The sequence below is a fragment of the Ovis aries genome, chromosome 7 (genome assembly GCF_016772045.2).
Source record: "Ovis aries strain OAR_USU_Benz2616 breed Rambouillet chromosome 7, ARS-UI_Ramb_v3.0, whole genome shotgun sequence".
Taxonomy (NCBI): Eukaryota; Metazoa; Chordata; class Mammalia; order Artiodactyla; family Bovidae; genus Ovis; species Ovis aries.
This window is the reverse complement of record NC_056060.1, coordinates 50756467-50778796: the sequence shown is the minus strand read 5'-3', so window position 1 is coordinate 50778796 and position 22330 is coordinate 50756467. Positions and strand designations below refer to the sequence as shown.

Genomic DNA, 22330 nt, shown 5'->3' with positions numbered 1-22330 from the left:
GTTGACGCCTCCTTCCCTGCTCTCATCAAGGCCCAGTCCCCTGCCAATCAAAGCAGCTTTCTGCCCAGGGGAAAATTATCTGGAGGAAAGCAATTAAAAATTAAATTCTCTCGGTTCCAAGAATCTTCCCGTTTAAATGGATCCATCATTTGTTAGCACACAATTTATTTTAAAATTCTTGTGTGGTGTGGCGTGCTGAAATGTACAGTGCAAAACACGTTTTCACCAAGTACCCTGTGTTTAGAAGATTCAGATAATTAGCCACCTGGGGGAAGGGGAAAGGAGCCGTGGCCATGAGCCCACAACCCTAACCCGCTCAATTGCCCTGTTTCCAGATCATGTCCCACGAGCTCTTCTCCAGATTTAGTCTCCGGCTGTTTGGAAGATAACAAAATGGTAGCCTGCTCCGGGTTGGAAGCAGTTGCTTTCACTGTTCGTGGTTAGAAGAACACTTGTACTCTCTCTGCTGGGAAGAGGTGGTGTGTATGTGTGATGAGCGGATGAACAAAACACGAAGGACATGCTATTGACAGGAAAATGTGATGACGTAGGGCTCTTATTGGTGGAAACACCCGCATTCTGTAACCTCAGCTTCTATGGCCTGACACTACAGTCAAGAGAACTCCAAGACCCACAGAGTATTTCTAGCAACATGGGTTCCTAGACATCAAAGAAGGAACTGTGGTGAAAGATAGTACTAAAATATAATTTAAAAGTGCCAGGTGGAGGCTGGTCCTAAGATCTTGGAGACTGAAGCCTTATTTATGGAAAAGCTATCAAGGACACCTGCCAAGGAGATGGGAAGCAGCCTCGAAGAACTCCAGTGCTCCAGGAGGAAGTGCTCCCCACCTGATCACACCCCAGGAAATACAGAAGCAGCCAAGTATCTCTGTCTCTTGATTATATTTGTATGTGGGAAGTGGCCCTGAGCATGTCTTGCTGAATCAAGATACAACACTAGTCAACTTAGCACTCTCGTTTAAGTACGTTTGGTTTGCTTCCATCACCATGAATACACAGCTCAACTCACTTCATGAAAAGAAGTACATCTGATGAAAAGAGAAATGTATTTGGCTGAAATGTCCATAACGTCTTATAGGAAAACCTGAACAAACTTTTTGACTCACCCAATATATTGACGTGAAATATCCTTCATGCATGCTATATTTTTATAGAGGCCTTGAGACAGCCACAGGCCCTGGTATCTCAACTAAACAGTGTTGCTGAGAATTGTAGTAGCAGCAGCGGTAATAATAGTCAGTGGGTGGTATTAGCCTAGTATTGGAGTGGGTTCATCAAGGGGGTGGGTGTCATTTAGACGTTGGGTAGTTTTTTCCACTCCATCCACTTCTCTGTGGCCAAGTGGGCAGGTAGTTGGCTTTGGTCCTCTGTCTAGATGTTTCTGTGCAGCAGAAAGGGAGCACATGGATAACTTTGCACTTGAGTAGTGAACTGGCGGTGTAGTTTTACTCTCTGCCAGTGTTCTGTTTGAATGCAGATCCCCAGATACTCTGCCGGGTTTCCCAACATCCACCAGGGAGCTTGGAGTCGGATCTGAGAATTGCTCATCTAGATATCATTCTACCATAGGGACCTGCATTGTTTCTAGAGATTCCACTACTGCCCTCTTGTTTTTCAGAGTCTGTGGTGGAAAAGTTATTAGCATTTGTTCTAGTGGAGTAGACTCGCTACTCAGCTTCAAAAAGTGAAATAATATCAAACCAGGGAATGTAATGACTTCTGGAGAAAGTGGGGCACCCATGTGGGCCTCCGTCCTAGGACTGTGTGCTCTTGCCCTGCCCTGGGAGTTCCTTCTCTCTTTTGGGCCATGGGTAGTGTCCCGGGGCCAGATGAGCCTTCTGTTGTGGGGCAGAGAGTGAGTGAGGGGCTGAGGCTGTCTGTGAGACCCTGAGAGTGCCTCCGAAATTTTGCCTTAACTAGATGACCCACGTACTTCCGCCTTGGCCTGATGCTGGCTCCTGGGCTGGTTGGGGACCTCCTTAGATCTGGGTCCCCTGCCTTTCAGGACCTCCCTCCATCTGCTCCTCCTTGCCTTTGCCCATGTGCCTCAGTTTACCGCTCCTGCCAGGACAGCGATATGGTGTGAACTTGACTTACTACATCAAACATGAGTTAGGTGCTCAAACCCTGTCCCCCCCGCCCTCACTCACACTACCACCCCATTCCCAACACTTAATTGGATCCTAAGCCTTGAACTCTTTTTTAAGGCTATACTTTTGTCCTAGGGCTGCTCACACTCCTACCCCAAGGAGATACTACTCATAAGCTGAGGCCGAATTTACAATAATTGAAAATGTTACAGTTTTCAATTCTGGTGTTTAACACTGTAGTAGCCACTTCTTGATTTAAAAATCTTAGATGCTTGATGTAAAATGTGAAGGTTTTAGAAGGTGTCAGAAAGCTCACACAGATGTAAGCCTTTTTTCTATGCATTATTGAAATATTGCAGGTTCATGGTACTGCTGGTACTGGTTACTGTATTCACGATTCGAACTGTCCTTTCAAGGGAGAAGGTCTTTTCTTTGTAAATGTCATTGAACCCACTTTCTGTTTGTTGAAATCGTTTCTGATTGGCTCAGATATATTTCTCAGAGACTTGGAAGCTCACACTCTGTCCGTGGCAGTCTCTGTGACTGTGCTTCTCATCTGAGTAACTCTCAGAGAGTGGGTGTTTGTCGTGTTGCCTGGCTGTGCATCTAGAGCTCCCATGCCACGTTAATTCTCTGTGGGCGGTATTATTAGCACCATTTTTTAGTACAGGGAACTGAAGCTTAGTCTTAAAAAAATAAGTTGCCTGCAGCCTCTCCACAGGTGACAACGGTGCTAGGCCCACACCCAGATTTTTGACTCCAAAGCTAGCCTCGTTCTTTGCTTATTTTTTTTAGCAGTTGGAAAAAATTATAATTTTTGTTTTGTTTGGCCTCACTGCACAGCATGTGGGGTCTTAAGCTCCCTAACCAGGGATTGAACCTGTGCCACCTGCATTGGAAACGCGGAGCCCTAACTGCTGGCCCACCAGGGAAGGCACTGGAAAAAAATTAAATATGGAGAATAATAAAAATAAAACCCATGTACTCTCTTCTGGAATTGAAAGATATTAACATTTTGGCATATTTTGTATTTTTTTCCTAAATAAAGAACTTTAAAGAAGTTCTCATTTTACTCCTCCCATTTCAAATCTTTGTCCTTCTTACCCTCCACCCCATCCTGCCCCAGCGCTTCCTTCAGAGGCAACTGGCCTCTATCCAGACCATGTTTCTCTGCTTTTACTACACACACATATGTTTATTGTCAATATATAGCTTAGTTTCTGGGTTTAAAAAGGTATGCAGGGAGTTTCCTGGTGCCTTAGTGGTTAGGATTTGGTGCTTTCATCACAGGGGCCTGGGTCTAACCCCTGGTCGGGGAACCATCCCACATGCTGTGTTGTGTGGACAAAATACAAATAAATAGTAAAACAGTGTGTAAAATTTTATATATAGTGTATAAATAAATTTTATTGTATTTATTTTGAAACTTATTCTTTTCCCCAATTTTGTTTTTGGTGTTGTTCCATATACTAGATCTTAATTAATCATTTTGATGGCTCTCTAATATTCCACTATCTGAATATATTATAATGTATCCTCTTGATAGACATTTAGCTTGTTTCCAATTTTTTATTCTTTTACAAACAATACTGTACATGTGTCTATGCTTATCGAGGGAATAAACTTAGAGGAGGAATTGCCAGGGACTGGGGTTGGCACAGTCTCACCTGTGTCCCTCTCCAAAGTGTGCATAGACGTCTACCTGTCATGTATAAGGGCAGATTTCCCCACATCCTCACCACCTCTTAGACTATAATTTTAGCCAGTTGTGAAATAATATTTCTTTGGCTTAATTTTAATTTGCATCAGCCTGGTAACTGCTCATTACAACTAGAGAAATTGACCCTAAACTTCTCAGCAGTCAAGCTCCCATTCTTATAAATTGGTTGTTCACATCTTTTGTTCATTTTCCTGTTTGGTGGTTTTTCTTTTTTTCCTGCTGATTTGTAGGAATTATGTATGCTGCCAATATTAGTTGTTTATCAAACTAATTGCATGCTATTATCTTTTCCCAGTTCATGGTTTTTGGTTGTTTATGGGGTTTCGTATAATGTACACATTTTAAAAATTTTGTTATAAAATTATCAGTCTTTTTGTGCTGTGTTGTGTGTCTCAATTGTCATAAGTTTTAGAGTTGTGTTTTTCATTTTTAGGTCTGTAATCACCACCCGCCTCCCCCTCCCCGCCCCACGTTCTTGCCCATCATTCTTCCTTACTCTGTTTTTCTCCATAACACTTTATCATCTTGTGCTATATCCTACACGTACCTGTTTTGCTTGTTTATGTATTGTCTCTTTCTCTCCACTGGAATGTAAGCTCTCTGAGGGCAGTGGGTTTTGTCTGTTTCATTCATGTCTGTATCCCCAACACTTGGAATAGTCACTGGCATAAAACAAGTGCTCAATAAATTTTATTGAACAAATAAGGAGTAATTTGTATGGAATTTATTTTTTGTGTATATAGTATGAATAGAAATTTCACCTTTTATTCCCTCATGGAAGGCTTGTTTCTCTAACACCATTCATTGAATAGTCCATCCTTCCACCACTGACTTTTTTCATTCAGCCTTTATCAAGCTGAAGTAATTTGCTTTGCGCCACTGTCTTTATATATTCCCATTCCCCTGCCTCTGTGCTAAAGTTTGCAGGAAAGTCAGCCCTCTACATACATCAGTGGGAGTGAGGGTGACAAAGAGCTAGGCCCTGTTTATGGAGAGCGCTTTTCTGATGGGTCAGCCAGTAAACATTTAAGAAGCATCTTTTATGAGCCAAATGCAAAGACAGACCTGAGTCCTCAAAGCCCTCAAAGGATTTTCTGGTTGACATTAAAGCTGTTATAACTCAAGGCAGAATATAAGGGTTGAGCAGGCAATGAGCTGTGTGCTGAGGACATAGAAACTGGAGAACACTGGTTAAGTTTGTAGGCGTCAACTAAATTAAATCTGTCTTTGCGTCCTGCCTCTGCTTCTCACTGGGCTTTATATCTTGAGCAATTTACTTATCTTCTCCCACATTTCATTTCCTTATCAAAAAATGTGACTGATGATAATAATACCTGCTTCAGAGGTTGTTGATGGAAAGAATGTACACTAAGGGCGTAGGTCAGTGCCTGCAAATACTCACTAATTCTAGTGTGCATGGAGAAACTTTAGGGAGGAGGTGATATTTGACTGTGTCTTGCAGCATGGGTTAGATTTTTCTAGGCAGGGATTGAGTAGGTGGAAAAGACGTGCCAGACTAGACATAGAATCAATTAAAAGCACAAACATGAAGGCCAGAAAGTACAGGGTGAGTTCAGTGAGCAATATCCCAGTTTGAGATGACAACTGTAATGATGGCAGGGAGTAATGATGAAGAGACTGGAAATGTAGGTTGAGCCTAACTGTGGTGGATTAGCAGCAACAACCAGAGAAAACGTCCTTTATTTCTCAGCTCCTGATTCCTCGATGGCTCCCCATTGCCAATGCCTCTGGCAGGGGTTTCTTGAAGAATCAGAGAGGAGAGGGGCAAGAAGGGCAGCTCAGAGGCTTCCTGGAGAGTCCTGGTCAGTGCAGGTGAAGGTCCATGTTCCAGGGCATCTGAACATTAGGAACATGTGTTTCTGTGATGTGCACTTGCGTGTGTATGTGTGTGTGTTTAATTGGAGCCTCCTTTATTTTTTGTTTTGTTTGGTCTTAGAATTGACACAATTAATAAACCTTTATTTTTTTAAAAAAGATTTTATTGGAATATAGTTGATTGACAATGATGTGTTAGTTTCAGGTGTACAGCAAAGTGAATCAGTTATACATATATCCCCTCTTTTTAAGATTCTTCTCCCATGTAGGTCATTACAGAGTATTGAGTAGAGTTCTCTGTGCTATACATTACGTCCTTATTAATTATCTATATTGTATATAGTAGTGCACGTCTATCAATAGGAACCTTTTTTTAAACTACTTTTTTTTTTTTTTAGCATCAGCTTCGTGTCAGGTGTGGAGCTGGGTGCTTCTGTATACAGGCCTACCTCAGAGATACTGAAGGTTGGGCTCCAGACCACTGTAATAAAGCAACTATTATAGTAAAGTGAACCGCATGAACTTTTTGGTTTCCCAGTGCATATAAAAGCTATGTTTATACTGTAGTGTATAAAGTGTACAATAGCATTATGTATAAGAAAATGTACAGACCTTAATTAAAAATACTTTATTGCTAAAAACTGGTCACTAACTGTCATCTGGGGCTTTCCTGGTGGCTCAATGGTAAAGAACCTGTCTGCCAATGCAGAAGATGTGGGTTCCATCCCTGAGTTGGGAAGATCCCCTGGAGAAGGAAATAGCAACCACTCCAGTATTCTTGCTGGAGAATCCCCATGGACAGAGGAGCCTGGCGGGCAACAGTCCATGGGGTCTCAAAGAGCCAGGCATGACTAAGCGGCTGAACAACAACAGAAGCATCGTGTGAACCTTCAGTGAGTCGTAATCTTTTTGCTGCCATGGAGGATTAAAAAAATATTGTGAGAATCATCAGAATGTGACACAGAGATACAGGTGAGCAAATGCTGTTGGAAAAATGGTGCCGACAGACTTGCTCAATGCAGGGTTGCCACAAACCTTCAATTTGTGAGCAATGCGGTATGCGTAAAGCACCATAAAGCAAAGTGCAGTAAAACGGGTTATGCCTGTACACCCGCTGATTGTTTAGCCTGAAACATTTCTCTCCCTGGATATTCCTGTTCGGTGTGTGGTCTTTTGTCCCTGATGCTGTGTCCATCCAGGGAAGCTTAGAGGACCCTCCTTCCTGCTTTCCCACCTCACCTTCCTCTAAAGTCACAGAGGAGAAAAGAGCAGCCTTAAGACATAGGGCCCCAGCAATCCATTGGTAAAAGAAGGTCTTGCCTGCCTGTGTTCTTCCCTGCCTGGCCTAATTTGCAGGCAGCACTGCCGAGATAGGCTGTCATCACAGGGAGGACAGAGGCCACCCTCTGGACCTCAGGCTGGTGTGAACAGAAGAGCCCAGGCCTTGTCATCAGAGAGACGTGGGTTTAGGTCTCAGCCCTGCCAGCATCAAGCTCTTGGGTGACCAACTGTCCTGGTTTGCCTGCAAATGAGAAGGTTCCTGACACATGAGACTAAAACCTAGGAAGTTCCAGGCCAGCTGGGACAGGCTGGTCCCCTCTTAGTCCTGTGGTCTGAACCTTTCCTTCATCCCATCGGCAGATGGCTAGTGCATTCTGTCTCTGGGTAGGAGGGGAACCAAACATCACTTGCCTGCTCCCCTATTGTGCGAACTCATGCACTTCTTTCTCCACGTGCTGGTTGCCTGCAAGTGGAGACCACATCTCCCTGGCTCAAGGCTGTGCTCCTGGAACCTAGCACTGGGTCACGGCTGATGTTGAGGAGTGAGTGAACAGTGAAACTTTAGGAACCCCAGTTCCTTCGTCTATGGGGATAATGACTCTGAGGGTTGTTTCTGAGAATAATGAGCTAAGCCATCAAAAGCCCTAATGCCCAGTATGCTCTTTTCTTTCTTGCCAGTGAATGCCCACAGATTGGGATGCCAGTTTATCCGTCCTTCACTGATGTTTGTATAGTCCAGTTATGAGTGGGTACCCAGGAGATTCAGGGGGCTGGTTCTTCTTCAGTAGAAGTGGGGTGATCTGTAATATAAGATAGAAATCAAACCAAATTAGATTACTTTACCACAGAAGCCAGTTTCAACTGATCCTTTAGAATAGTATAGTTCTATGATTATATATTACTTCAAACTTAATAGAAAAAAATTGATTAAAATGTGTGCCCTGTTCATATCTGGCCTGGCTGAATGCCACAAGACACATTAATTGAAAATGAATTTCTCCAAACCCAATCAAACATCATGAAGATGAAAAATGTACCTTTTTCCCTCCGTTCCTTCATTGATTTTTCATTTTCCCCACTCAGAGCTTCATTTAGCAATTTTTCAGTTTCCTTTTGTTGTGGCCTTAACTCATCCCTCCACTCCCCCCAAAATGAGATAATGTACCATTTTCCTTGTCCTTTTTAAACTGTCCTTTCATGCTGCATTAGTGCAGGGCAGAGTCTCATCTTGTCATAGGCCCCTGTGTTGTATCATTTTTTAAGAAAAGAAGGTAACCTTACTTTTAAATTCTTTCTGTGGTGGTTTTAACCAAAGGGAATGCCCTTTAAAAATATATATAACTATGAAATTACACTGTTACAGCACTTATAAAATAGAAAAAGAGAAACTATAACAACAAAAAAAAACCTTTTCAGAAGAAGAGTATTAGATATCAATTGTTCTCAGTTTTCACGGTGAGGTGTTTGGGCATCGGGCATGATTCCTATTTTGTTGAGAGAAATGGAGAAAACTTTTTGCCAGATCACAGCATGTTGAGCTGAAAACTAGGCTGGGTTAGGACAAGAGGGAGCAAGGGGAGGTGATAAAAACCCCAGGTGAGTTCTAGAAAATTCTTGCCTGTCCTGTGCCAGCTGTAACCCAGTCAGTCCACTGGGTCTCTGGGTAACTGGGGGTTCAATGTGGGTAACAATAATAGGGATCGTTAGTCTATTTTTCTGTCAAATTTTCAAATAATTGAGCAGCATGCATTTCCCATGAAAAGTCAAGAAAGACTCATATTCAAGTATCCTATTGCTTCTCTTTGACCTAGAATTCAGAACTCTGATTCTCTCATTTTGATTAGAGGCTTTGATTGGCAGGTATCCATTTTTGGTATATTTTCAATGGGAAAATGACTTCTTTCTTTACCAAGGTGGTTTAAAGTAGAAAGTCTTTTTATTTATTTGTTTTATAACTTGCTTTATTTTTAGCATCTTTCATGTCAAATTAGGGTTCTATACCATTCATCTTAATGGCTTTATGAGTCCATTAGAAAGAGTAACAGAAAGAGGTACTGGTGATAGAGGTTTGGAAACTTTTTATTAATGTGTTGAGTTTCATGATAAGCACACACACAAATACCAACCATCACACTGATTTTGAGTAAAAGTGCTTGGTTTACTTTCCTTGGCTATTCTTAAAATTAGAATGAAAACAAAACAAATTTCAGAGAAAATAAACAATAATATCATAAACTTAGTTTGGATTTAAAAAATCTAATTTCCTTACTCTTACAAGATTTTAAACAGTTTAATTCACTGTGACAGTCAGTTTTAATGTACCTTCTATATCATGCCCCGTTTCAGTGTATCTTCTGTTTTATTAAAGGCATTTGCAGATATATGTATATTATCATTTTCCAGCTGGTAAGAGAAAACGCCCTAAAGCATAATCTCTTAAAGAAAAAGTATCAAGTGCTATCTAGTATTTGGTACTTACTTGCTGCTCTATTTCTTATATTCATTCATTTCTCTCCACATCACCAACCTCCGTACTGAGTTATATTTCATGAGTCTTGCACAGTCGGGTACTATTCACATCCTTTTAATTATAGGCTATATCACATTCTGACATCTAACACGAAATGACCCGTGTCTTTCGTGTCTGTCACCAATGTGAAAAAATTCCAGGAAGCCGACAAGCCTTGCAACCTCCGGGGGTTGTTGTGAATCCATAAGAGGACCTTACTGAGTTTTTGTATAATTTCATTTTAGTATGGTTGACATACAAGGTCCTTTTTGAAAGAAATTGGGAGGGATCCTTTCACTATAGGAATCTGTTTCCAAAGCAGTTTATAAAAATGTGTGGATGGATAGCAGTGATTTCACCTCCTAAGAGGACTGCTCTTTCATATAAGATAATCGATACACTAAACATCTGTTCTGCGTGGGCTTGCTGTCTGGTGCAAGGGGAAGATCTAAACAGACCGTGGTAGTGGCAGTGATGGTTCCTGCGAGGGGTTTGCTCGAAGGGCTGAAATGAACAGAGACAGATGTGAAGGCAGCCTGGAGGACTTGGCAAGAGCTAGCCTGGGAAGTGACTGTGGAGTACCCCTGCCAGCAGATTTCCTGGTGGAGAAGGGCATGGAGGGTGGGAGGCCATGCCTGGTGAAGGCGCCAGCTGGGGCAGAGGTCCCACTGTGTTCACAGCACACTCAGAGGATGGAGTGGCTTCTTCGTAGGGTTCGCTGTGGGCCAAAGATGGCATGAAAGGAAACTGGGGCGATAAAGTGGGACCACAGCAGAAGCATCTCTTGTCCACACTAGGGAACTGGAACATTAGACCACTTGGGAGGGTTGTTCTGTTTTGTTACTGTTTTCTTTTATTGAAGTGTAGTTTATTTACAATGTTGTGTTAGAGTCAGGTGTATGGCAAAGTGATTTGGTTATATATAACCAATTCTTTTCTATTATAGGTTATTACAAGATGTTGAGGATAGTTCCCTGTGCTATACAGTAGGTCCTTGTTGGCTATCTGTTTTATATATAGTAGTGTGTGTGTGAATCCCAAACTCCTAATTTGCCCCTCCCCCTTAGAAGCTTGGGAGGGTTTTTGAGTAAGAGACCATCTCTGAAGTAGAGCCTAGAAGTGGACTTGGTCCAGGTGACTCCGTTGTGTGGCTATAGTTGAAAGGGATTGCTTGGCTCCAGCCATCTATCCAGGTTACTCAATTGTGGCTAAAGAAGAAAAGCTGTTACAGTTTTAGAAACTAGATGACTCCCTAAACCCGCCTTAAATATCAAACTGGCCTGTTCCTGCATGATCAGTTAGGCTACAAGACATATATTCAGTTTGAATTACAAAAATTAAAAAAAAAAACTTGCTAATGAAGACAAAATTAGACGTCAGTTCAGTGAGTTAGCATCAAGTAAAAGGTTCTAGATTTTACCAAGATGGGTTTCTCCCCTTTGTTCTATAAGAGGGTTTACTGTTTGAGTTTTTAGATTAATTAATTGATTTCTGGCTGTGTCAGGTCTTAGTCGAGGTACTCAGGATCTTCACTGTGGTATGGGAGCTTCTCTGTAGTTGTGGCTTGTGGGATCTCTAGTTGAGGCACCTGTGCTGAGTAGCTGTGACCCATGAGCTTAGTTGCTTTGTGGCATGTGGGATCTTAGTTCCCCAACCAGGGATTGAACCCATCTTCCTTGTATTGGAAGGTGGATTCTTCACCTGGATCATCAGGGAAGTCCCCCTGCTGTTTGATATTTAAATTTAACTACAAGATGGCATTCTTGGGTAAGTAAGATAGAAGCACTTATTTTCCAGACTTCATCTAATTTCTTGTTTCTTAATAGTTTGACTCGAGCCTGGTAACTTGGGTCATTTACCACCACCTGGTGACAGCTAGATTTAAATGCAGCTTTGTGAAGTACATAAACCTCTTAATGGTCAAATTTACAAACTGATATGAGTCAAGAAGTGAGAGCAAATGTGCCAAATGGATTTCACTTGCATACTGCCTGCATGGTTCCCTGGATTTTGGGATGCCCCCAATTCTGGGGGGAGCTTTGGAGGTTATGTATTTAGCACGTCTGTCTTGGTTCCTCTGGTCCTCCCAGAGTCTCTTCCAAACAATTTTGTTTCTGAAGTCTACAGGGTGGATAATGGATGGACAGATTCTTTGATTCATTCATTCAGTGTCTGAGAATATGAAGCTGATCAAGGCCTTTACTCTCAAGAAGCTGACAGTCTAGGGAGGAAGAAATACCAGTAATAACATAGTAGTAGCTGATTTTTGAGAGTTTATGTTACTATAGGAGTAAGATATAGGAGACAATATGTCAAGACTCTTTGAAGTTGGCAGTCAGAAATAACAGCATTTTTCACAAAAAAGTGTGATTTAGATGATGGAAAAGAACCAAAGGCTTGGGAGTCATATGTTAGCTAGAATAATAGCAAACCCAGATACATGTGGGCATGCGTGCTTAGTTGCTCAGTCATGTCCAACTCTTTGCAACCCACTGGACTATAGCCCGGCAGGCTCCTCTATCCATGGGATTTTTCAGGCAAGAATACTGGAGTGGGTTGCCATTTCCTTCTCTGGGGGATCTTCCTGACCCAGGGAGGGAACCTGTGTCTCCTGTGTCTCTTGCATTGTGGGCAGATTCTTTACCTACTGAGCCATCGGGGAAGTCCCATCCAGACACATGAGAGTCTGCTTATTTTAGAAACTGGATGACTTACTTGGGAGAAGGCATGGGGTGTGCTTCAGGAACAGACATCTGTAGGGGAATAACTTGAAATTAGAAGTTGGCACACCTTGTAGGGCATGAGGGCCTGCCATGCACTCCCTGCCAGCCTAAGCATCCTTTGTCCCTAGTTTGAACACGTCAACTCTGACCACAGAATACACTGTACAGGATGCTTCTATGAGAAATGCTCAAGGATGAAAACAAATGAGTGTGCACGGCTTTCATTTTTAGTGCAAGAGCACAATTGCCTCTTGAAGCATCAGTTGCTGAAAACCTTGAGCCTTGTCATCAGAAGCTTCAGATCTCTGACATTCTTCCCACACCCATTTTTTCCTCCAGAGCAAGGTGCCTCCTCACACTAACATTAGCCCAGAAATCTCCCCTGAGCTCTCTTTCCCTAGATGATATCTCTGCTTTGCATTGATTTCTTTTTAAAACTAAAATCTCAGGAAAAGGTGAGCAGAAAATCTTGGTCTCTTCCTATGAGCTGCTCATGAGGGTATCCTTAACCCTCTCACTTCTCTTGATTCACTGATTACTTCATAGATGGTGCAACTAGTGCGTGTGTGAAGTCACTTGTGCTATTTGATGAAATATTACTCCTGACTTTGGAATATTTTAGTTCACTTCAGTACACATTTTGCCTATCGTTTAAAGACTTTAAAAGTCAGCTTTTAAGAATTTTAACAATATAAGAAGGAATGAAAAAGGGACACAATAAGGATAATTTCTGCAAATTTTCCTACAAAAAGTGAAGGAAATGTAAATAAAACAAACTTTTGTTTTGCCCATAATCCTACCCTAACTGCAGAATGATTTCATTTATCTAACTTCTCTTCCAGCTTCTACTTTCATCGTTGTAAACTCTTGTTTTTCTATCCCTTGAGGCTTTTTGTAAACACTTTTCCATTTTGTAATAGATTTGTTTTTAGTGTTTGTGTAATATATTCCATCAAATTGATATTCCATAATTTATTACCACTTCCTTCAGTGCTGGACATTAAGGTTATTTCCATTTTCTCTCTATTATAAATAATAGGAGTAAGAACATCTTTGTATATATAGCTCTGTTCCTACAGCTGAATTATATCCTTAGGATAAATTCCCAGGAGTGGGATTAGTAGGTCAAAGGGTATGAACAGCTTTATGGCTCTTAATATTTATTGCTAAATTGCCCAAAGGGTCATTCTAATTTACAGCACCACCTGCAGCACATGAGAATGGCCGTCTCTCCCAGCCCTTCCAGCACCAATGTTTTCAGTCCGTAGTTTCAGGCAAATTTAATAGATATGAAAGGATAACTAGTGACTGTTTTGAATTGTTAATTAAAATTTTTTTTTATCAACATTGAACATTTTTCCTTAAGTATATTTCTTGTGTTCTATTTTGTATAAATGGTTTGCTTTTCATGATGGAGTATTATATTTTTTGACACCAGGTAGAACTTAAAATATTTAATCACAAAAAATGTCTAATTCACTCAGGACAAAGAGGGTAATAATGAGTCACTGCCTAGATTCAACAGCCAGCAAGATTTGGCCACATTTGCCTCATCTCCACCTTCTTTTCCTTTTATTTTTTCCTTTGTGCAATTATTTTAAAAGGCAAATCCCAGACATTCTGTGTGTTTCACTAGCATCTCTAAAACATGTGCACTTTTTCCTTCTGTAATCATAATTAGTTATTATTGTATGTTAGTTTTCACAGCTAACAAAATCAATGATAATTCTTGGTCCCATTTGATATCGGTCTGTAATAACCTTTTCCAAAATGTCTTTAAAAAGTCTTTTAATAGTACTTTGCCCCAATCAGCATACAGAGAAGTCCACTATACTTGGTTGCTAGGTTTCTAAAGTCCTTTGATCTAGAGCATGCTCCGTTTACTCCCCTCACCCCCAAATCAAGTTTACCCCGACCCAGTGACTTACTGCAGGAACTAAGTCAGCTGTCCTATAAATGTTCCCACATTCTGAATTTGACTTTTTGTCTCCTTATTAGCTTGATTAGATTCTGTTTCAACTTTTTTTAGTCGGGGGAGGCAAGACTACTTCCTGGGTGATTCATTTTGTACTGCTCTGGGGGCACATATTGTCTGGTGATCCCACTTTGAGTGATGGTGAGGCTGGCTGTGGATTCAGGTGGTGACAGCCCTCAACACAGTTATCAGGTTCCTCATCAGCTTTGCCCCTCAGTATTTCATCTGTCCATGAAAGTTGCTTGAGTCTGTTAGTAATATTTCCTAGGTATCACACAATGGTGATTTCCAAATTTTCTCTTTCCTTCTCCATTTATTACCTGGAATTCTTCTGTAAAGTAAAACTTCTTTCCTCATAAACTGGGACTTTTTAAAGTAATCTCAACATGCAGTTTGTGCAAGTAAGGCCGGATAAATGCTTTATCCTTTTCTCTAAATCTTCAAGTTTCTAAGTAAGGAGTTGGTTCCTCTGTCATTTCCAATTGTTGCTGCTTTGTTTTTTCTTTTTTAAGAATCATAAAATGCTCAGGGTTTTAACAAAATGTATATATTCCATGTGTTTTACTTAATTACATTCTTTTTGATGTACAGATTGTCTTGTCTTTGACCCAAGGGAGACCCTTCATGTATTTGTTTTCAGGTAGAATAAGGTGTCTCAGGCTTATCTAGTATATATTTTAAAAAGCAAACAAAAATTATGAATTCATGCTGATACTTTCATTTCAAATCTAACAAAACTTTTTTTTTACCTCTTTGATTTCATACTCATATTTCTTACTCTTACACTAAAGACCTTGGTTCCAAATGTTATTATACAATCTATCAAATAGTTTCGAAATATAATACTAACATTACTATCCAAATTTTCCCAGGGTGTGAGAGGCTTTTTGCAATTCTTTTTATCTTTAGAATACATCCACTAAAACTATCCAGTCAAATTACCTTGTTTTAACAGTGCCTGAATTACTTCTTTTAACAATTTGATATACAGTTAAGTTCCTTTATTTCAGCTTGTTTTCAAATTTTAGGATTCACTTTCCCCCTGCCTTTTTGGTTTTTATTTTTTAAATCTATAAAGTGTGCTTCCAAGATTGAACCTGTATAACAATGTTATTATCAGAAACGTCTTTCTTCTGTCTCTTCCTTCTAATTTCCTTCCTCCCTTTCCCTCTTGGTAAATATTAAGACTTGTTTGATCTTTGTAGTGTTTCTTTTTGCAAGTATTCATTCATATGTCTTCAGCAGTTTTACACCAAAGCCAGCACACTATACATTCCTTACAATATACTGGATCAGGGTTTTAGAGATCTTCACTTTTTCTCGAAGGTTACAAGGAAATCCATTGTTAAGATGTACCATAGTTTATCAGCCACTTATTGATGGAGTTCTGTCTTTGTGTGTGTGTGTTTTCTAAAATCCTATGTCCAAGTCATTTCATATTTTGGCTAATGTATCTATAGGATCTATTCCTCGAAATAGAATTGCTGGGTCAAAGGTTAAGTGTAATTGTACACTTGTACTTCTTTTAGTTATTACTAGAGTCCCTTCCATAGGAATTGTGTCATTTTGAACGGAGAGGGATTTTTAAAAAGAGGTTTTGCAGATGCTCAAATTTCATATAAAAATTGTTGGAAAATTAGTGCATTCTTCCAAATCACATGTTATTTATTGAACCCCCACACTGTTCCCACTATTGTCCAAGACATGGCCTGGTACAGAGCACTCTGGTTCCTGCTTTTAGGAAACCTGCGATTTGTCCATGGAGACATGATTCGTGAGTGAAAAACAAATGGTACTCCAAGATAGATATAGTATAAAAACAAAGGGAAAAAACCCAGCTCAAGCCCCTGTCTTTCAGAGCACTTCCCTGCTTGCCCCAGGCCTCAGGAGTCCTCAATCCTCCGAATTTCATTATTACTTTCAGTGACGGTGACCTTTTCCCCAGAGCAAAACTTTTGACACTTAGTTGAACGAATATGAATATACAAACAGGACCAATAGAGCTGAATGTTGGAAATACAGGCTGTGGCATAAATTCAAGCTGAATAAATTTTTTATGTAGAGTTACGTCCACACTTCTCATTAGTGAAGTTTTACTAAGGGTTCCACGGTAAAATCAGTGCAGAAATGTTAGGCTAAATAAACCTAATGAAACAACTCCACAACCATGTTTGATGTCCCAAGCTTACCTGGGCACAGAACCCCCCTCTCCATGGAGCACCTCATGTTAATACTGTTGTACAGAACACGGAAGAACCAATATGTAGTTTCTGTTTGAATGAAAGCCAAATGAAAGCTTCTCTTCTAGTTGATTAAGTTGTACCGTTCTGCATTTTTGATTAACAATGTCCAATTTGTTTCTTTCTAGATTGAATCACTAAAGAAGAAGGTGCAGCAGAAACAACTCTTAATATTGCAGCTTTTAGAAAAGATATCTTTCTTAGAAGGAGAGGTAAGAAGCTATGTTTCTTCATGCTGGTGTCTTCCCTACCATTAAATTTTATGTTGCTGAGCCTACCACCGACACTTAATTAAAAATATGGCTATTTCCTGGCCTTATAAAATTGATTGAAGGTTAACTGCCAACATTGAAAATGAGGTTCTGACAGCTAGTTTTTCTTTACCATCTGAGTCTCCTTATCCTCCCTTGTTACTCACCTCTGCTTTTTGGCTCCCATTTTTCTTATTCAGGAATTTTCTTAGCAAGTTGGATAGGCTGCTGATGAATGCTGATAACTCCCCACATCTGTGTTGTGCTTTGTAATTTGCCAAGTATTTTCACATACATCTCTCACACGATTTTCTCAACGACTTTAAGAAAGGCAAGATGAGGTTTATTCTCTCAATAATAACAACAAAAAGGCACAGGGAAGGCAAGTAGCTTTTCTCAAGGTTACACAGTTCAGTGCCAGAGCCAGGCTGAGAGACAGACTCCTCACCCAGTGCTCTTCTGTGACATCGAGTCAACACGCTTTAGAGGTGACTTGTTGTTTAATCACTAAGTCGTGTGCTACTCTTTGTGACCCCATGGACTGTAGCTCCTCTGTCCATGGGATTGCCCAGGCAAGGATTTTGGAGTGGGTCGCCATTTCCTTCTCCAGGGGATCTTCTTGACCCAGGGATTGAACCCACATCTTCTGCTTGGCAGCTAGGTTCTTTACCACTGAGCCGCCAGGAAAGCCCCAGAGGTGACTTAATTTCACTGAAAACGTCTATGATATTTAGTATTCATGACTTTATGGCCTTTTGAAAGGCATTTTGGGAATTTTGTGGAGGTTCCAGGGAAGGAAATTACGGAGTTGAAAGAACTTTAAGAGCTTAGGTGTTAATAGAAGTGGAAGCCTTCTGTTTTCTCTGAAGGCTTTTTATTAAGAACTTGGCATTGAGCCTCTTCATTTAAGGCTCCGTGAATCTCTCCTTGTCTGTGTCCCTGTTATAGTCCTTCCCCAGCCCAGGAGAGAATGGCGAAGTACGGACACGGGAAAGTAACGACAGTAATTAAGCTCCTAGTGTGTGCTGGGCGCTTTTACTTTCTGTATCTTTTGTATACCACAGAGTCATGAGTGGAATCAAGCTTGCCTAGGATTGAACCCTACATTCTTATTAGCTGGGTGACCCTGGAAAGATCTCTTTGAATTAGAACCTGAGGATGATAACTGTACCTACGTGTGTGTCCATGTGATGGGAGTGCATAGAAAGTGGCTGGCATGCCTAAGCAATCAATCATTTTTTCTTTAGTAAGAGGGGTGAGTTAGATTATATTTCCTCCATTTTATAGCTAAAGAAACTGAGGTTCAGGGATTTAAGGAACCCGCCCAAAGTGACAGTTATAAGTGAGTAAGCCTGAGCACTTAACCACCATGTTTGTAGGGGTGCGAGCAGGGTCTTTGTTTCCTCTGTTTCAGGGGGGCTGCCTATAAAAGTCATAAGCAGAAGCCCCTCATAACGGGCTCATTGTCCTGACAGCTGAGTAAGTGGACATTTGTCCTGTCCCCTGAGTCCAGCTCTAGCTTTATGAATGGAGACTTCTGTATCGAAGACTGTCCTCTGAGATCACAGCTCCCTGTGGAGGAATCACAGCTCCACAGTGAGAGTCAGAGAGCGTGTGACCTGGTGAAAGTCATGGGTCCCGAGAGAGGCTGGTTCCAGGAAGGAGATGCTGACAGGAGAGGCAGAGGGTTACCCAAGACCGTGTCCACCCCCTTCCGTCTCCCCCGGCTGGCTGTGCTCCAAGCCGGCTCCCCTGCTGGGAAATTAGAAAATGCCCAAGGGGGGACTGTGCTTTGAGAAGAGCCTTACACATCTGTGTGCTTTTGATTTGGGGAACTCCTCTCTTCTCTTCATCTGGGTTGCCCAGACTCTGAGATGTGGATGTGAGTCTGATAGTTTAGTTAGGAGGTGATCCCTGAAAGCCCCAGTGGGGAGAGGAGAAATGAGTCAGGGAAAGCGTGAAGGCCTCTACCGACGACCTTACTGAGACTGCCACTGGGGATGGCTGCTGCTCACTTGCCCTGGGTGTCTGGGGGAGATGGCGCGCACTAGCCTCTGAGATATCCTTACCAGAAGGTCTGAAAGCTGGGGTATTTGTCCACTAACTCCCATCAGTAGTTGGTTGAGGCCTGCTCCAGGAGGTTGTGGCAATTCTGGCCTGCCCTGGGCAAAGCCAACTGGCTCCGGTGGGCAGAGGAAGCCCCCCAGGTGAAAAGTCATAAAGGCATGTCAGGAATTGGTGAGTATCCAGAGCATGGGAGTGGGGCGGCTGTGTCTGCTGTGTGTATCCAAAAAGTCATTCAGAATGGTTTGAAAACCATTTCTCCTTGAGCATTTAAACACTGACTCTAGATTTGGTTGATAAAATTTCCCTAAACTATTTAAATTCTACTACAAATTTAGAATGGCTAATTCCTTTTGATCATCCATCTTAAACAACAGATAAAACATATACAGCATGTCAAGATTTAATAATACATTTACACTTTAACTTATTCTAAAATATTAAGTATCTTGGGTTTAGTTTATATCTTCATTGTGTTCTTGGTTTTTAAGATCTTTGAAAGGCCATTGTTTCATTGATTTCAGTGTTTTCTTAGAGTTAACCTAAATGTCATTGTGACATTTTCCAGACAGTTGCACTGATCTTTCATATCCAGAGGATAAGGAATACCTTTTCTGAGCAGCAAAGCCTACAGGATGCTGACTCTTGGAGGGACACATTCTTGCTTTATGGTATAGGACTAGGTGGCTTCAAGGTGATTCAAACTCAGGACCCCTTATCATTGGGGTGTGTTGACCTATCTTTAGTACCGTTAAAAATGTGCATATCCCTTATTGACACTTTATCATTCTTTGTCGGACCAGGTAGAGATTTCACCTCTTAGGAGATGAGTTTGAGCTCTTGGTTTTCCTCTTCGGGTTGTGTGAGCAGTTGATGACGTTACAAACACACTGCTGTCATCTCCTTGTTAGTTGTGTGTGACCACGATGCCAGTGCATCTCTGCCTCTCTTTTCACCTGCTTGTTGTATGACCACCAGTGCCAAGCAGTCCTTCCAAGGGCCCGCAAGTCCTGCCTGACTTGACTTATAGTTCCTTTTGTTATTTTTTCCTACTCACCACAGAAATCACAGAAAACAGACATGTAATTAACACTCTGTAAAAGAAACTACATGGCCTTATATAGGAATGCTTTTCAGTTTTAAAGGTCAATAACAAATTATAACATATCTTATTATTCTCATCTTTCTTTGCTATGAAAACTTCCTTTCTCTACACTTTATATTAATTTTCCTTTTGTAGAACATCATGAACAAAAGGGATTTCACAGACTCATGTTGCTTCCACGGTGATTTTCCCTTCTCTTAAGTTTCGAAGCACAGAGTATCACAGCTCATCTGGGGAGAGAGTTCTGCAGTCCCTTCCTCTCCCATGTAGCAGAGTTCCTGATACCTGTGGAGTCATTCTTGCTGTTTGGCAACAGGCATTTCAGATCTGTTCCCGTTGTTCCCAATCCCAAGATATGATATGATACTGGCCTGTTTCCAAGGAGCCCTGGTTTTAGTGGAGAAGAGTGCTGCTGATTACCTGGGCATGAGCATTGGTAGTGGGCTAAACTGCTGAGCTTATGTTAGGCCCATTTTATTTGTTTTGTTTTGTTTACTTATTTTTTATTGAAGTACAGTTGAATTACAGTGTTGTATTCCTGCTGTATAGCAAAGTTGTTGTTGTTGTTGTTGTTGTTGTTCAGACCCTCAGTCATATCTGACTCTTTGCAACACCATGGACTGAAGCACGCCAGGCTTCCCTGTCCTTCACTCTCTCTTGGGGTTTGCTCAAACTCATGTCCATTGAGTCATTGATGCTATCCAGCCATCTCATCCTCTGTCACCCCCTTCTTCTGCCCTCAATCTTTCCCAGCATCAGGGTTTTTTCCAGTGAGTCGGCTCTTTGCATCATGTGGCTAAATTATTGGAGCTTCAGCTTCAGCGTCAGTCCTTCCAATGAATATTCAGGACTGATTTCCTTAGAATTGACTATTTTGATCTCCTTGCTGTCCAAGGGACTCTCAAGAGTCTTCTCCACCACAATTCGAAAGCATCAATTCATCGGTGCTCAGCCTTCTTTATGGTCCAACTCTCACATCTGTACATGACTACTGGAAAAAACCATTGCTTTAGCTAGTGGCTCAGACAGTAAAGCATCTGCCTGCAATGTGGGATACCCGGCTTCGATCCCTGGGTCAGGAAGATCCCCTGGAGAAGGAAATGGCAACCCACTCCAGTACTCTTGCCTAGAAAATTCCATGGATGGAGGAGCCTGGTGGGCTACAGTCCATGGGGTCACAAAGAGTTGGATATGACTGAGCGACTTCACTTCACTTGGCTAGACAGACCTTTGTCAGCAAAGTGATGTCTCTTGCTTTTTAATACACTGTCTAGGTTTATGATAGCTTTTCTTGCAAGGAGCAAGTGTATTTTAATTTCATGGCTGTAGTCACCATCCGCCATGATTTTGGAACCCAAGAAAATAAAGTCTCTCACTGTTTCTGTTGTTTACCCATCTATTTGCCATAAAGTGATGGGACCAGATTCCATGATCTTAGTTTTTTGAATGTTAAGTTTTAAGCCAGCTTTTCCACTCTTCCTATTTCACCTTCATCAAAAGGCTCTTTAGTTCTTCTTCACTTTCTGCCATTAGGGTGGTGTCATCTGTATATCTGAGGTTATTGATATTTCTCCCTGAAATCTTGATCCCAGCTTGTGATTTCATCAAGCCTGGTATTTCACATGCTGTACTCTGCATATAAGTTAAATAAGCAAGGTGACAATATACAGCCTTTCCAATTTCGAACCAGTCCACTGTTCTATGTCCAGTTCTAACTGTTGCTTCTTGATCTGCATACAGGTTTCTCAAGAGGCAGGTCAGATGGTCTGGTATTCCCATCTCTTTCAGAATTTTCTACAGTTTGTTGTGATCCACACAGTCAAAGGCTTTAGCATAGTCAATGAAGCAGATGTTTTTCTGGAATTTCCTTGCTTTTTCTATGATCCAGTGGATGTTGGCAATTTGATCTCTGGTTCCTCTGCCTTTTCTAAATCCAGCTTGTACATCTGGAAGTTCTCGGTTCACATACTATTGAAGTCTAGCTTAAAGGATTTTGAGCATTACCTTGCTAGCATGTGAAATGAGCACAATTGTACAGTAGTTTAAACATTCTTTGGCATTGCCCTTCTTTGGGATTGGAATGAAAACTGACCTTTTCCAGTCCTGTGGCCACTGCTGAGTTTTCCAAATTTACTGGCATATTGAGTGCAGCACTTTAACAGCCTCATCTTTTAGGATTTGAAATAGCTCAGGTGGAATTTCATCACTTCCACTAGCTTTGTTCATAGTAATGCTTCCTAAGGCCCACTTGACTTTGGACTCCAGAATTTCTGACTCTAGGTGAGTGATCATACCATCGTGGTTATCTTGAGTCATTAAGACCTTTTTTGTATAGTTCTTTTGTGTATTCTTGCCACATCTTCTTAATATCTTCTGCTTCTGTTAAGTCCATACTGTTTCTGTCCTTTATTGTGCCCATCTTTGCATGAAATGTTCCCTTGGTACCTCTAATTTTCTTGAAGAGATCTCTAGTCTTTTCCATTCTGTTGTTTTCCCCTATTTCTTTGCATTGATC

At 41.2% G+C, this 22330-nt stretch overlaps 1 protein-coding gene across 7 annotated transcripts in view; it reads left to right on the top strand.

Annotated features, from left to right (window-relative positions):
• The window catches only part of MYZAP (myocardial zonula adherens protein), a 134892-nt gene that overhangs the window by 76869 nt on the left and 35693 nt on the right, over positions 1 to 22330 (top strand). For 4 of the 7 annotated variants that reach the window (XM_042252395.1, XM_042252394.1, XM_060417888.1 and 1 more), the window contains one exon: positions 16524 to 16607. In XM_042252395.1, the coding sequence (XP_042108329.1) occupies positions 16524 to 16607 (84 nt within the window). Of the gene's footprint in view, positions 1 to 335; positions 4537 to 16523; positions 16608 to 22330 lie in introns of those variants that run through there. The other 3 variants (XM_060417890.1, XM_060417889.1, XM_012181465.4) reach the window with 1 other exon arrangement.